Below are 15,249 nucleotides of genomic sequence, written 5' to 3' on the forward strand. Positions count from 1 at the left end.
AAAGAGCAATTAATACATGTTTAAGGATGTTACTCAGGAAATATTAAGCCTTTCGCAGCTCATAGGTGCTCATTTCTCTGGTGTCTGTTTCTTCCACACACAATTCAGCAAAACTCTGAAGTTGCACACCTCTTACAAAGGGTAAAAATAACTTTTTGTTCAGCATAAGCACAGACATTCCACCCAGAATCCTCACCTAACATATTTCACCTCTTACTGGGGCTTAATCAAAGAGCATTAATAGGACAGGTACTGTCATATCGCCCATGTGGCCACTATGGGGCCAGAGGCAAAGGCAGGCCTGGTGTTAAACAGAAGAGTGAGATGTTTGTCCTGTCCTGGAAGACCTTATTCAATAGTTCTGCATCTGTGCATCTTCCATCCAGGCAGCAGCACACACAGCAAACAGATTAAGTACAGGCAATAGCAGAGGTTCCTGCAGTAGGGAGAGGCTGCTGATTTGAGGAACGGAAGAGCTCATTCAAAATGGCCAGACAAGCAATAGCAGAGTTGGTTTCTGGAACAAAGAAGTTGTATAGTATCCGTCACGCACCTTATGGCTTGCGTCACCCTCAAGCAGGTCATGTGGCGCATTTGCACGGGCCCACCAGCCCATTCATTTCAATTGTGGAAAATGTGGGGAAAAAGTCCCAGCCCCTTTTTTCAAAAATGCAGCCATACGGAACCGCATTGTCCTGTGGCACCATGTGGTTTTGCATACAAGAAAATGCACCACATTTTCTGATTTGTGAGGGTGCAACTAAAAATGAATGGCACCCCTGCTCATCTGCTAAACAGCAATATGCTTTGCCTGCAATTTAGGAACATGTGCAATTATGCACGCGTTCCCAAACTTCACAAGTGTAATGCCACGTACACACGGGCGGACTGTAAGGGGTACTTAGTCCGTCATACAATCCGACGGACAGTCTGTCATACTTTCGACTGAACGGACTTGACCACACACGGATGCACAAACAGTCCGTCGAAAGCTTGCGCAATGACGTGTACAGCACGTACGACGGGACTAGAAATAGGAAGTCCAATACACAGCAAAGCACCCTTCCGCCGTGTAAATCCTTTCTGAGCATGCGCCATTCTTAGTCCGTCGAACTAGCCTACTGACGAGCGGATTGTCCGCTGAAACCAAAGTACGACGGACAGAATTTCGAAAAATCCGAAATACTTAGTACGCCAGACTGCACGCTGAAAAAGTCCGCTGAAGCCCACACACGAGCGGACTGCCCGCTGAAATGTGTTTCGACGGACTAAGTACGACATACAGTCCGCCCATGTGTATGCGTAGGCTAGGCTTACCTACAGTTTGTGTATTGAGTGAATTGGTGGAGGGTGCCACCATACAATTAGTCTAAAATAGAGACCTTTTCCAACACACCTTGGTAGAGTTTATTCACATAAAATAACAGGTATTACAGGCCAACATTTTGGGACCTTGCAGGATCCATTTTTTAAGGCAGAGTGATGAGTTGGTGGAGCAACATGTGAGAGAACTTGTGTGTGTTTGTGTGTGTTTTATGTGTCAGTCTTTGTTTCATTTGTTTGTTTTTGTGTTTTGTAGGTGTGTGTTTGTGTTTTGTATATGAGTGAGTTTTTATTGTGTGTTTCTTTCAAATCTATTTTTATTATATGAAGCACACAAAAAATATTAAGTAACATACATCCCAGGTTACATTATGGGATAAACAATATCCAGAAGTCTTCAGCAGTTTAAGGAATCACAGTAAAGGTATAAATTCCAGCGAGCATCATAGTGAACAAAACTGAATATATTGTCCATTAATGCATGTATCAAGATAAAGAACATAGGGTGTCATTGAAGTGACAAGGCCAGCTTCTATTGGCAAGGACAGAAGGCCTCCTGGGGATCCTAGGTACCATCCCCAAGAGGTCCCCACCTGTTTTCCCATCTGCCAGTGAATCCATCCTCCCAAAATTTGGAAATAAATCTCAGTGATGGATAGCTACCATAACAGAGCACATATATAGGAAACACAACCAGGAGATATCAAATCCATTCCCAAAAGGGTAAGCGCCAGTATGGGGTGAACCATGTTAGAGGGAAGATCCTGGGTGGAGGGTGTGCTTGTGCTAGCCAATAAAGTTGATTTACCCCTTTGGAAGTGGAGTGTGGCTCCAGGGCTTTGCTGAATTTTGTTTATATAAGTTTGGTGTTATGCTTACTCTTTTTTTATTAATAATTACCAGGCACTAAATGTTGAATCATGACAAGGCTTAGGTGCAATGCAGACTCTAGTGCAAAGTTTTCATATATTCATTTAAAATTGTTTCTAAAACCATTATTGGGCGTAGTCAATAAAAGATGTAATTGTGATATAAGCCACTCACATCTATCTTGTACTTGACTGGTCTCAAAAACTAAAATCTGATTGGATGTCATACATTATTGCGGAGGAAGTTGTCTCACTGAAAATGACATGCAGTTCACTAGATTTCCAGTTTACAATTTGCACTTGAGCCAGCCCTTTTATCCTCTTTCTGAAAACAGGGAAGGATGGGCCAGGTCAACCTACTATGAGTAGACTTTACCAATTCAATCCTCCCCAGACTTACGTTACCGATCACTGAACCTGGGAGCTATCTGGCTCCGGCAGTGAATTGCCATAGAGATAAGTGATGGTAAGATGGCCACCGCTCATCTCTATGCCCTTGGAGGACCAGAGCATCGTCATGATGTCACTTCCATTTCTTGGGCTATGTAAACATGTTATTTTTTTGCTTTAAGGAAAAAAAAAAAAAATATATATATATATATAAATCTTTTGCTTTTAACCACTAGCTGACCAGACACGTCATTCTACTGCAGCAGGTGGTGCTCTCCTGTGCAAAATGCTGTAGCTGTACGTGGGCCATTTAAACAGCTATAACATCACAGCGGGTGCATCCTACGTGATGTATTTGCTAGCCACGTGCGATCGCGGGCACGAGAGCCAGAGCGGGGTGTGTGTGTGTGTGTGTGTGTGTATATGTGTGTACACACACAAACGTCACAATTCTGTCAGGAGAGGAGAGACAGATCATCTGTTCCTACTTGTTAGGAACAGCGATTTGGCTCCTCCTCTAGTCAGTCACATCCCCCCCACAGTTAGAAACACACACGAGGGAATACATTTAACTCATTGAATGCCCCCTAGTGTTAACCCTTCTTTGTCAGTGACATTTGCACAGTAATCAGTGCATTTTTATAGCATTGATCGCTGTATAAATGTCAATGGTCCCATGAATGTGTCAAAAGTTTCTGGTCTGTCCACTGCAATGTCGCAGTCCAACTAAAAATTGCAGATCGCTGCCATTACTAGCAAAAAAAAATGATAAAAATTCCATAAATATAGCCCCTATTTTGTAGACGCTATAACATTTGCGCAACCCAATCAATATACGCTTGTTGCGGGTTTTTTTCTACCAAAATTATGTAGAAGAATATACAGTATCTCACAAAAGTGAGTACACCCTTCACATTTTTGTAAATGTTTAATTATATCTTTTTATATGACAACACTGAAGAAATTACACTTTGCTACAATGTAAAGTAGTGAGTGTACAGCTTGTATAACAGTGCAAATTTGCTGTCCCCTCAAAATAACTTAACACACAGCCATTAACCACTTGCTTACTGGGCACTTAAACCCCCCTCCTATCCAGACCAATTTTCAGCTTTCAGCGCTGATGCACTTTGAATGACAATTGCGCGGTCATACAACAAATTACATTTTTATAATTTTTTTCCCCCAAATAGAGCTTTCTTTTGGTGGTATTTGATCACCTGTGCGATTTTTTTTATTTTTTGTTAAAAAAAAGTATATCTTTTTTTATTTTGTTATAAAATTTTAAAATGGGTAATTTTTGTCCGTCTTTTATGTATGCTGATGTGGTGGCAGTGATGGGCACTGATGGGTGGCAGTGATGGGCACTGATCAGTTACAGTGATGGGCAGCACTTCTAGGTGCCACTGATTGGCACCACTGGTGGGCATTGGTAGGTGGCACTTGTGGGCATTGATAGGTGGCACTTGTGGGCACTTTCAGATGGCAATTATGAGGCATAATTGCCTCTTCCGTTTCGGGACCGATGTCCCTTTAAGGTGCTTTAACCTACTTTTATAACTATGCAATATGGTAACGAACCGAAACTTGGCTTTGCGCACTGTGTGCAACTAATATTTGTTTGTTAAAACTTTGAAAACTCAATAAAAAATATTGAAACGAATAATGAAAAAAAATATATATATATATATTTTTTTTAATTGCCCCTGTCTCCACGTGCAGTAGTGAATGCATACATATGTCACGTCCATCTATGCACACGGGTGTTTGCACTACACATGTGAGGAATTGCCATGAACATCTGAGCGAGATATATAATGTTTGGGACAGCTAAGTAATTTTCTAGCAAAAAATAATAATTTTGATTTGTAAACAACAAATGTCAGAAAAAGGCCCTCTCCTTAAGTGGTTAATGATATCTAATGATAGTTACCTTTTTATACAAGCAACATGTGAAAGGATTACTTTTACTAAACAGCTGCTTAACATTTTCAGATACTAAGGACTCCAGAAATAGAGTCAAAACTGATTCCTCTTGGGATTCACAGGTATGTATAATTTTTATATAATAACTAAATAATGTCTAATGCCCCGTATACACAATCAGACTTTCCGACAACAAATCCATGGATTTTTGTTCGAAGGTTGTTGGCTCTAACTTGTCTTGCATACACACGGTCAGACAAATGTTGGCCAACAATTCCGAACGTAGTGACATACAAGACGTATATGATTGCTAATTACGAACACTAGTTTTACAAGACCGAGTGCTTCCGGCTCATACTTGATTCCGAGCATGCGTGGACTTTTGTGTGGGAGACTTGTGTACACATGATCGGAAAGTCCGACAACAAAAATTTGTTCGTGGAAAATTTGAGAATCTGCTAGCCAATACACATGGTCTGACTTTCTGCCAACAAGCTCACACCCAACATTTGTTGTCAGAAAATCTGATTGTGTGTACGGGGCATAATATTTAAGAAGTCCCAACATCAGCTGCAGTGTGAAAGTGACTGCACTCAGCACCACTGTGATAAAACCAAGCAGCTTACCAGATAAAGTAGACCCTCAAATTATAGAGTGGTCACAAAATGCCTTATAGTTGACTTCTATTCACTCCCCCATTAATTTGGGACTGGATTTGAACACAGGATCTCTGCTGTATTAGGCAATGTCCCTTCTAGTTGAGCCACCTGGAATGCTGGATAGTGCCCTGAACAATTCCTTTGATGATCCTGCCTTGAACATTGTTTGTCTTAAACCTTGAACTCTTTCCTCCTCCTATGAACTTCCTAATTTAAGCCATGTGTCAGAAACCATGAACCAGACCGAGACAGAAGTACAATAAAATCACACTTGTTTATTAATAAAAAATAAAAAGGTAAAGAGAGTAAACGTAGTCAAAGCATAGCCAGAGTCCAGTAACCGGATCAAGTAGTCAGCCAGGCCCGAGTTCAATAACCAGATCGGGTAATCAGCCAGGCCAGAAGTCAGGGATCCAAGTGGAGGAACAGCAAGCAGGATAAGGAGCCAGAAGGGCTGTCGGCAAGCCAGTCTTTAAACAGGAACACAGGAGATGGTTTCTTGTGATTGTAACCAAGGCAAAAGCAGAGATGAAGTGAGCTGGACAGCTTTAAGTAGGTAGGTCAGACGAGCAGGATCAGGAACAGCTGGGTAACTGTGGAGAGAGATGAGAGCTGGCAATCGGCCCACATCTGAGCAGCCAGCCCAGAGAAGGAAGGGCTAATCCAGCCCTGACACCATGTCTCTGCACTTCCTGTTTGCCAGATTATTGTGCTCTCTTCAGTCACTATCTCACTCTTGTCTTCCCTGCTGCTGTCCATTATTGCTACCCCTCGAACCTTAGCTTGTTCCTCGACTATGCTTCTGGTATCAGTAATAACAACCAATGCGCTCCAACACCCAGAAGCCGAAAAAGCTAGGACCAAGGAAAACAGAACATATATTAAAATAAAAAACAAAATTTGTTCCGGATACCAGAGGCGGAGGGGGGCACCCTCCATGTAACCAGCCAACCTCCAGTTCCCGGAAAGCAAACTCCTTAAGAACTTTTATAATCACTTGTCTAATATAGTGCCATCTTATGTATAATTACATCTTAATAATATTAACTGTATCAAACACATCCAGAGTACAAAAATGATAAGTACAATAAAATATGAAAATAATTATATTACAAGAAAGAGGCAATTGATGGTCATAAAAAACAATAATATAAAAATACATTTGATAATATTAACTATTATTTATGAAATAGCTCACATCCCACTCTATGTTCACCCCAAAAGGGGGGGAATGTTTTGAGGTCATATATTCAATGAATCTCCAATTTTGAGATGTCTCACCTGATATAGCTCCCCCTCCAAGCTAGGGGCAAGAAAAATGGGACCCTTAAAGGGATTGTAAAGTGATTTTTTTTTTTTTTTTTTTTTTTAAATAACAAACATGTTATACTTATCTCCACTGTGCAGCTCGTTTTGCACAGAGTGACCCTGAACCTGGTCTTCTGGGGTCCCTCGGCGGCTGTCTCTGCTTCCTCCCTCAGATGCTTCTCACGTTCATGCAAGCTCCCTCGCATGGTGAGAAGCACCTGCGGGCGCGCTTCCGTGATACAGCCGGCGGGTATAGCCGCTCGCTGTATCACACGGCCCCGCCCCCTGGTGCTCCGTGTCAGTGGATGCGATTGACAGCAGCGCGAGCCAATGGCTGTGCTGCTTTCCATCCATCCACTCCAGCCAATCAGCGGCCAGGCTGAACGGTGGAAAGGACGTCGGGGGACGAGAGCGGGACATTCGAGGGGTGAGGTAAGTAAAACGGGGGAGCTGGGGGCACAGGCACTGTCAGATGTTTTTTCACCTTAATGCATAGAATGCATTAAGGTGAAAAAACATTTGCCTTTACGACCCCTTTAAGATTTTGACGACAGCACACATAATGCTTCAAAACGCTATGGAGGTTATTTATGAAAGGCAAATCCACTTTGCACTACAAGTGCACTTGGATGTGCAGTCCCTGTAAATCTGAAGGGAAGATCTGAAATGAAGGGAAGCTCTGCTGATTTTATCATCCAATCATGTGCAAGCTAAAATGCTGTTTTTTATTTTCCTTGCATGTCCCCCTCAGATCTACAGCGACTGCACTTCCTTACTTGCAGTGCACTTGTAGTGCAATGTGGATTTGCCTTTCGTAAATAACCCCCTATGTCCAGGGAACCCATGCCAAATATTAGCTATTTGTTCCTTTTAGTCTGTATAATTTTGCTTCTTGACATAGTTAAGGGATAATGTATTAAAGACAAAAATGTGCTCTCACCATGAAATATTATCATTTTTGGCATATGTAAGCCAATCGGCATCAGAGAGATGTTTTTACTCCATTTAATTTACTATTTAAAGCAGACACAGGGTGGCCATATTAACTTTAATCTACTTTACATGCAGATTGTGATTCTTGCAGTATTTCAGAATAACTTTGAGGAAATCTCATTATTGTCAATGTTCCCTGCCAGCATTATATAGTGTTTCTAAATTCTCTCTCTAATAATAGCAATTTAAACCCTCTGCATTTTTCACCTTAATGCATTCTATGCATTAATGCGAAAAACCTTCTTTACTGCAGCAGTGCCCCTGAGCCCCCCTAATACCCCCCTGAGCCCTGTAATTCCCACAACGAAAAATGAGCACACCAGCTCCAGCCAGTGTCTCCTGTTCTGATTGGATACATTGATAGCAGTGAAGCCATTGGCTCCCGCCGCCGTCAATCAAATTCAATGACGTGGGTGCCAGGGGGCAGAGCCAAGTCCTGATGTCTGTGTCAACAGATGCAGCAGTAGGACACGTGCCCGCGTGGGTGTCCCATCGGAGATCACTTCTCCGACAGGACACTCAAAAAGAGGAGGAGCCTGGAGAGCTGCAGAGAGACCCCAGAAGAGGAGGATCAGGGCCAGGTGATTGCAGTATGAAATGTATGTTTTTTTTTTTGTTTTTTTTTTAAACAAACCTGAAACTTTACAACCCCTTTTAAATCTATAACACTCACAAAAACTCAAATCCTAAAATTATTGCAAACGTGTTGCTTTTATTCTTTGACCGCTTCACCACCATGCCTATTCTGAAACTTCTGACATATATGTAAAATCAGCATTTTTTTTGTTGCTAGAAAACTACCGTATTTATCGGCGTATAACACACACTTTTTCCCCTTAAAATCAGGGGAACGTCGTGGGTGCATGTTATTCGCCGACCCCCTGCCGTTTGTGAGCTTCTCGGCAGCTTTTGGCTATTTTCGGCTGCACTCGGCCATTCTCGGCAGCTTTCGGAAAGCCGCCGAGAACAGCCGAGTGTGGCTGAAAATAGCAGAGAATGGCCAAGAGCTAGTCCTTTCCGTGTTATACACTGGCGCATGTTATATGCCGATAAATACGGTATGTCTTCTGGTTTCTTTGACAATAAAGATGATCGGGGATGTTCCATTTCTCTGTCATCACTATGGTCAGTTAGCGGAACCAATGGGAGAGCTGCGGAAGACGGAAGAAGGGATCCCTCCCACCACCTGTAAAAGCGATTCAGCGACTAAATAGCCGCTAGGATCACTTTTACATTGAAGCCCATTAGCAGCTGAAAAAAGTTGCCAGGGTAATGCCTATAGCTGCTGGCATCATCCTAGTATAACCCCATCAACCTGATAATATATGGGTATGTAGCTGGGGCTTGTTCTTCAATCACAAAGGACTTAAAGCGGAGTTCCACCCTAAAGTGGAACTTCCGCTCATTGGAACCCTCCCCCCCTCCGGCGCAACAATTGGCACCTTTCAGGGGGAGGGGGTGCAGATACCTGTACAGTACAGGTATTTGCACCCACTTCCGGCATAGATATCCGCAGAATCTGTGGATATTTACGCCACTTCCTGCGGGAAACACACGGATCCCAGAGACAGCGGGGACCATCCTTATTGCGCAGCGCGACTCGCGCATGCGCAGTAGGGAGCCGGGAAGTGAAGCCGCAAGGTGACGGCGGCAGCACCCGAGAGACGATGGATCGGCTTCGGGTGCCAACATCGCGGGCGCGCTGGGCAGGTAAGTGTCCTTATTTTAAAAGTCAGCAGCTGCAGTATTTGTAGCTGATGACTTTTTTTTAAAAAAAAGGGCGTAACTCCCGCTTTAACAGGAGATCAATTACACATATTTACTATTTTACTGCCAAAGGATTTGGAAATGTCTGCAGCATGTCTTGTGATTTACATACATTTTCCACACTGTACAACCAGACAGCATGTTTTTTTTTTTCAACATGTTGTTTTTATTGAGGAAATAAACAAAAGACATTTGTACAGGTTACCATGAGTCATTTTCCGGGCAGTACAGCAGTGGAATAAATGAGACAGAGGAAAGAACAGTGGGTATCATCTGAGCAGAGCACATAATGACAATTAGCATGACAGGTGAACGAGCCAGAACAGCTGACAACATAGGGGAATGAACAGCCTGTGTAGCACAAGAGGTCCCATTTAGTGAGACTATGGTAGTTTTCTTGTGAAAAAAAAATCAAATACTAGAATACAGAAGTTAGGAAAATTAATAATACAAAGAAAACTGGATGGATATGTGTATTAACCACTGAAAAGCAGGAAATGGTTGATATGATGGAAGAGGTTACAACTGGGAAGAACAGGGAAGGAAGGGGGGGGGGGGGCTGTCAATTGAAAAAGACCTGATGAAGTAGTCCTGAAGATATGCAATGAGTACTGAAACGACAACCAGAGACAATGATGGGTAGAGGGAAATATGTAGGGTTTCTATTTCTCAGGGATCGGCTCATCAAAGGAGAAGGAGAGAGTAAGTATAGCTTGTTGGTCATCCGAAGAGAGGGCTGAGGAAATGAAAGCTTGCCATCGGAGAAAAAAAGCGAGATCTGGATTTGGGATCTTTAAAGTCAGTGAGGAGACTTTCTCTGTATAGGAGGGTAAGAGTTTCTTGCTTGAGCTGGGAGATGGCCGGGCTTTGAGGAGAAATCTAGTTCCTGAGGATAAACATCTAGCGATGAGTAGGCAAGTCAGGATCCAATCTCTGGAGGGAGGATGGACGGCCGATCTTGTAGGGGTAGAGGCCTTTGAGAATAGAGACCAGGGTAGCAGAATGGGGTCCCAGTAGCCAAAGATCAGTAGGAGGGGGTCCTTGGGCAATTTCAATAAGGTGATCTCTTAAATGAAAGTTATAACCTGCTCCCAGAAAGAGGAGATGAAGGAACATGACCAAAATCGGTGTAATAGTGAGGGTCTAGGAGCCGAGCATAGTGGGCAGAGGGTTCCATCTGCGCTGGATTTGGAGGAGAGGAAAGGGACATATGCCCGGTGAGCTATTTTTAGCTGGGTTTCTCTCCAGGTTTCATTTGGTGTGAGGCGGAGGACCTCCCGGAGGCCATGGAGGAGTTTTTCGACTAAGTCAGGGTCTGGGAAGTCTTTGCGCCAGTTGGCCACAGAAGAAAAGAGCGGTGGAGAGAAGTCCCATAGGAGAGGTTTGTATATATCCCAAATGGAGTATTGGCCAATTTGAAGCAGACGGTCCAGGAAGCTTGATTTGAATCTGAGATTCCGCTTTGCATGTGCTGGAGAGGAAGCTGAGGCCTTGTTTATAGTAGAAAGTGCGGGAGGCAGGTAGGGAGAACAGAGATGACATGGTTGAGAAGGGCAGTGGTTTCCCAGATGAGGAATCACAAAGTGTGGAAAATTTGGAGAGGCCGTGTTGCTCCCATAATTCGTAGGATTTGTAGTGGAGACCAGGAAGGAATGCAGGATTACCTTGGATCGGCAGATGGGAGTAAATGAAAGCCGGGAGCTTGAGGATTTTTCTGACCTCTCTCCAGTCCAGTGCTGTGTCCCGCAGCAGAAGGTTGTGTTGAAGCGGGGGAGGGACAGCTTTCCACTTGCAATGGAGGAGGGCTACTAAAGAATAAGGGTGAGCCATGGCAGATTCAAGAGCAAAGTTCGAGTGATGTGATTGTTGGGATATCTAATCCAGACTGGTCCTAAGCAGACAAGAAAGGTTATACATTCTAATATGAGGTAAGCTAATACCCCCTTCACTCCTAGGAAGGTGCAGTTTCTTGAATGCTCTACGGGGCTTTTTGCTTTGTCATAAGAATTTGGAGATTTGCAAGTTAAGGGCCGAAACATCTTTGTTTTAGCAATAAGGGAATAGTTTGCAGAGGGTACAGCAGTCTGGCAAAGCCAATCATTTTGACAAGGTGGCACCTTCCCATGAGCGACAGGGGGAGATCCATCCAGTTAGACAACTCCTGATTAAGTTTAGTGAAAAGAGGGGGGAAGTTAAGGTGGTAAAGGGAGGAGGGCAGTTTCCCTATCTTTATTCCCAAGTAAGTTATATGTGTCGGAGCCACCTGGAATAGAGAGTGATGCGTCCAAGGGGGTGAAGGGTGGGTACCAATAGGAAGAATTTCGCTTTTGGCATAGTTGATGCGGAGTCCTGAACATACCCTGAAGATGTCGAAAATATTTCTAATGTGTAAGATGTCAGTAGCAGGACTAGATGTGAAAATGAGGATGTCGTCTGCGAAGAGGGATGTACGGAGCTCAAAAGATCCGACAGAGATGCCTCGTAAGGGAGCGGTCTGGGAAAGATGTCTGGAGAGAGGTTCCAGGGCGATATTAAATAGTAAGGGGGACAGAGGGCAGCCTTGCCTGGTACCCTTGTGGAGGTGGAATTCCTCAGAGAGGAGTCCCGCTGCCACCACCCTAGCTGAGGGGGCCATATACATGGAATTGATGAGATGACAGAAGGGGCCTGAAAAACCCATTTTGGCGAGGGACAGTGAGAGCCAGTCAAAGCTGACATTAACTAAATCTTTTTCTGCATCTAGGGTAATGATGGCGTAATCTCCCTTTGGGTCCCGCTTAGCTTTTTCAAGGGCCAAGAGCACCTTACGCATGTTCAAAGTGGGCGTACGCCCTTTAACAAAGCCGGATTGGGCAGGGTGTATGAGATTGGGGAGGATGTCGGCCAGCCAGGAGGATGCGATTTTTGATAGGATTTTGACATCCAGGTTGAGCAATGAGATGGGCCTGTAGGAACCTGGTTCCAAGGGGTCTTTTCCTTTCTTGGCAAGGAGCTTGATAATAGCTTGGTTACCCGTAGGCAGATATGGACCTCCCGACCAGATGCCAGAGAAAACTGAGTGCAGTATGGGTACCGTAATGTTGAGGAGAGTTTTGTAGAATTCGCCATTAAACCCATCAGGGCCAGGAGCTTTGGAAGGGCGAAGGCTTTTAATGGTGCGTTCTATTTCTTCTAACGTGATAGGGGAGTTCAAGGATTCTAGCTGGGCGGGAGAGATGTGAGGTATGTAGACTTTGTCTAGGAAAGAGCAGGCAGCGGTCTCATCAATCTGGTCTGGGCCATAGAGGGCTGAGTAGAATTCCAGCATAGTCTTATTAATATCAGGGGAGGTGGAGTAGACGGTCCCCGTCTTGTCCCGAAGGGAGGTAATGTGAGTCGGCCGGGTGGGGCCCTTGCAGAGTCTGGAGAGAAGCTTCCCAGACTTGTTCCCAAACTCGTGTAGAGTGGCGTCAAAGTGTGCTTTTTTAGTGAGCTCAAGGGTAGAGGCCCAAGAGTCAAAGGAGGATTTGGAGGCAGACCATTCATCCCTGTCCGCAGAGGAGGTGGAGGTGGCAAGAGAGATTTGGGCTTTGTGCTGTTGGGTACTAGCTGATTTGAACTTGACCATGGCGTGTCATTTGAAAGTAGAGGCATAGGATATGATCCGACCCCTCAGAAATGCTTTGCCAGCATCCCAAAGGAGGTTCGAGTCACCCAGATGGGGGGAGTTGGCTGAGGAGAACTCCTCCCAGGAGCGCTCCATATAGTCCCTAAAGTCAGTGTTGCCTTGCAGGAATGAAGCGCCAAATGTTAGGGTGAGGCGGGAGATCTAGACGGTCCAACGTGAGAGTCATGGGGGCGTGATCAGAAATAGCTATGTCCCCCACCTCAGATTCAGAGATTAAGGGGAGAAGATTTTCGGAGCCAAAAAAATAATCTATCCTAGTCAGGACCTTGTGAGGGTTAGAGTAAAAAGTAAATTCCCTATCTATCGGATGGGATAACCGCCAAATGTCTGTGAGATGTAGTGAATCCATAGTGGAGGCCAAAGGGGAAGAGGCGGCTTGAGAAGGATTACTTGAGAGGTTTTTCGGGGAGGATCTATCGACCACCGGGTCCATAATATCATTAAAATCTCCTCCGATTAAATGAGGGACATGTGAGGTATCGAGGAGCCAAGTGGATAGCTGACAATAAAAGGATTTGGAAGGACTGTTGGGGGCATAGATATTTGAGACCATAAATTCCTTAGACCCTATTTTTACTCGTGTCGAAAGAAACCGCCCTTGGTCGTCTGTGTGAGTGGAGATAATGGAACCCGGGAGGTTCCTATGAATCAGGAGGAGAACACCAGCTTTGCGTCCAACTGATTCTGAGCCCAATACCAAGCCCATCCACAGTTTCTGCATACGATGGAAATCAGAGGATGGGAGGTGGGTTTCTTGTAATAAGGCTATGTGAGTCTTTAACCGTTTAAGGTGCAGAGGGATCTTCATTCTCTTATGAGGAGAATGGAGACCCTTCACATTCCATGAAACTACCCTAAGAGATCACAAGGTGAAGGGAATAATCAGAAAGGCCATGCGTACATTGTTTCATCAATGAGAAAGCATATGGTGTACTTAGAGTCGTGACTGAATTAATATAGAGGCATCTAGCCCACAGGTAAAGGGCACAAGGGAAGGGGCAGGGGGGGAGAGAGAGAGGGGGAGGGAAAGCAATGAGGTCAGGGTAGGAAGGAACATTATAACAATTACATCAACTACTATTGCAAGCTTCACTTTTTTCCGCATGAGAACACTGTGCGTAGCGGCTCCCCACACGGGACCCTGTATGAAAAGGGATAGCAGCGGAACCTGAGTGCCCGAAAGCCACTGGGAGGACATAAGGGCAGTCTGGACCGGGTCTTCCATGGGAGGATATGGCCGGAGGCGGTGCACAGTGGACTCCTGGGGAAAAGATAAGGCACATGTCTAAAGTAGACCACAGCAATAACTGTACGGCATAACATAAGAGAAAACCTTGAAACGAGAACTCTAACAACATGATAAATGGATACGGTGGCCAAGGGGCCATGTGGTTGAGTCTGGAGATACCGACTGAGTTGGCTACCATGTGAGGTTAGCGGCTATACCCAGGGGGGACCGGACCAGGGTAGTGCAGACCCCATTAGTCCAGCAGGGAGGCAAAACTAAAAGTCAGTTCTCGGCTGCAGCAGGAGGGCCGCAGTTTCAGAGGGAGGCATTCCAGCTGCACTGGAAGAAGAAAATAACGAGAAAACACAGGAAAAACCAAGTCATACAACCTGAGGTGGAGAGGTAGAAGTCCAATGGGCGAGCTGGGGGATTTCAGCGCAGGGTGTTGCGATTAGGATGGTCAGGAGCTGAAGGCCTGAAACGTTTAGGAGAGTCCTTACGTGGACTACGCTGATCCAGAGAGCGGAGGTTGGTTCCAGATTTGGAAGGCATTTGGGGGTGTAGGTCCGGCCTAAGTGAGTGAAGGTAGGATTCCACTTCCGATGGGTCCTGGAAAGAAAGTCGGTCTCCTTTAGGCGACTTTATCCATAAGGTAGCCGGGAAGGCCAGAGTAAACTTAATTTGCTGCTTGAACAGTTCAGAACATATCGGTTGGAAGACTTTCCTCTTCTTGGAGACATCAATAGAATAGTCGGCAAAAAGGAGTATTTTAACCCCATCAATGTAGAGGTCAGGGGACTGCCTGAATTTCTGGAGAAGGAGCGACTTGTCAGCATAGTTGAGATATTTTGCAATGATGGGTTGTGGGGACTTCCGTTCGGCATTGAAGGATCCCATACGGTGAGCACGTTCTACCGTAAAAGGGCCTAGCAGGCCCATGGCTTCTGGAATGCGTTTTGAGCAAAATTCCGTTAAGGCGGCTGCAGGGAGCGACTCAGGGATGCCTACAAAATGCAGGTTGCTGCATTTTTGGAGGATGAACTGGTTAAGGATTGTTGGGATTGTTCTGTGGCCTGTGCTTGGTAGAGTTCATCTTCTACCTCTGATACACGGTGTTCC

At 44.8% G+C, this 15,249-nt stretch overlaps 1 protein-coding gene across 2 annotated transcripts in view; it reads left to right on the forward strand.

The window, feature by feature from the left end:
- The window catches only part of LOC143940234 (dehydrogenase/reductase SDR family member 4-like), a 205,517-nt gene that overhangs the window by 171,738 nt on the left and 18,530 nt on the right, over positions 1-15,249 (forward strand). For both annotated transcript variants that reach the window (XM_077461406.1, XM_077461405.1), the window contains exon 8: positions 4,578-4,630. In XM_077461406.1, coding sequence (XP_077317532.1) covers positions 4,578-4,630 — 53 coding nt within the window. The remainder of the gene's footprint in view (positions 1-4,577; positions 4,631-15,249) is intronic.

Source organism: Lithobates pipiens, unplaced genomic scaffold, assembly GCF_037356315.1.
Source record: "Lithobates pipiens isolate NorthernLeopardFrog02 unplaced genomic scaffold, aLitPip1_a1.2 Scaffold_3, whole genome shotgun sequence".
In the NCBI taxonomy this organism is placed as follows: Eukaryota; Metazoa; Chordata; class Amphibia; order Anura; family Ranidae; genus Lithobates; species Lithobates pipiens.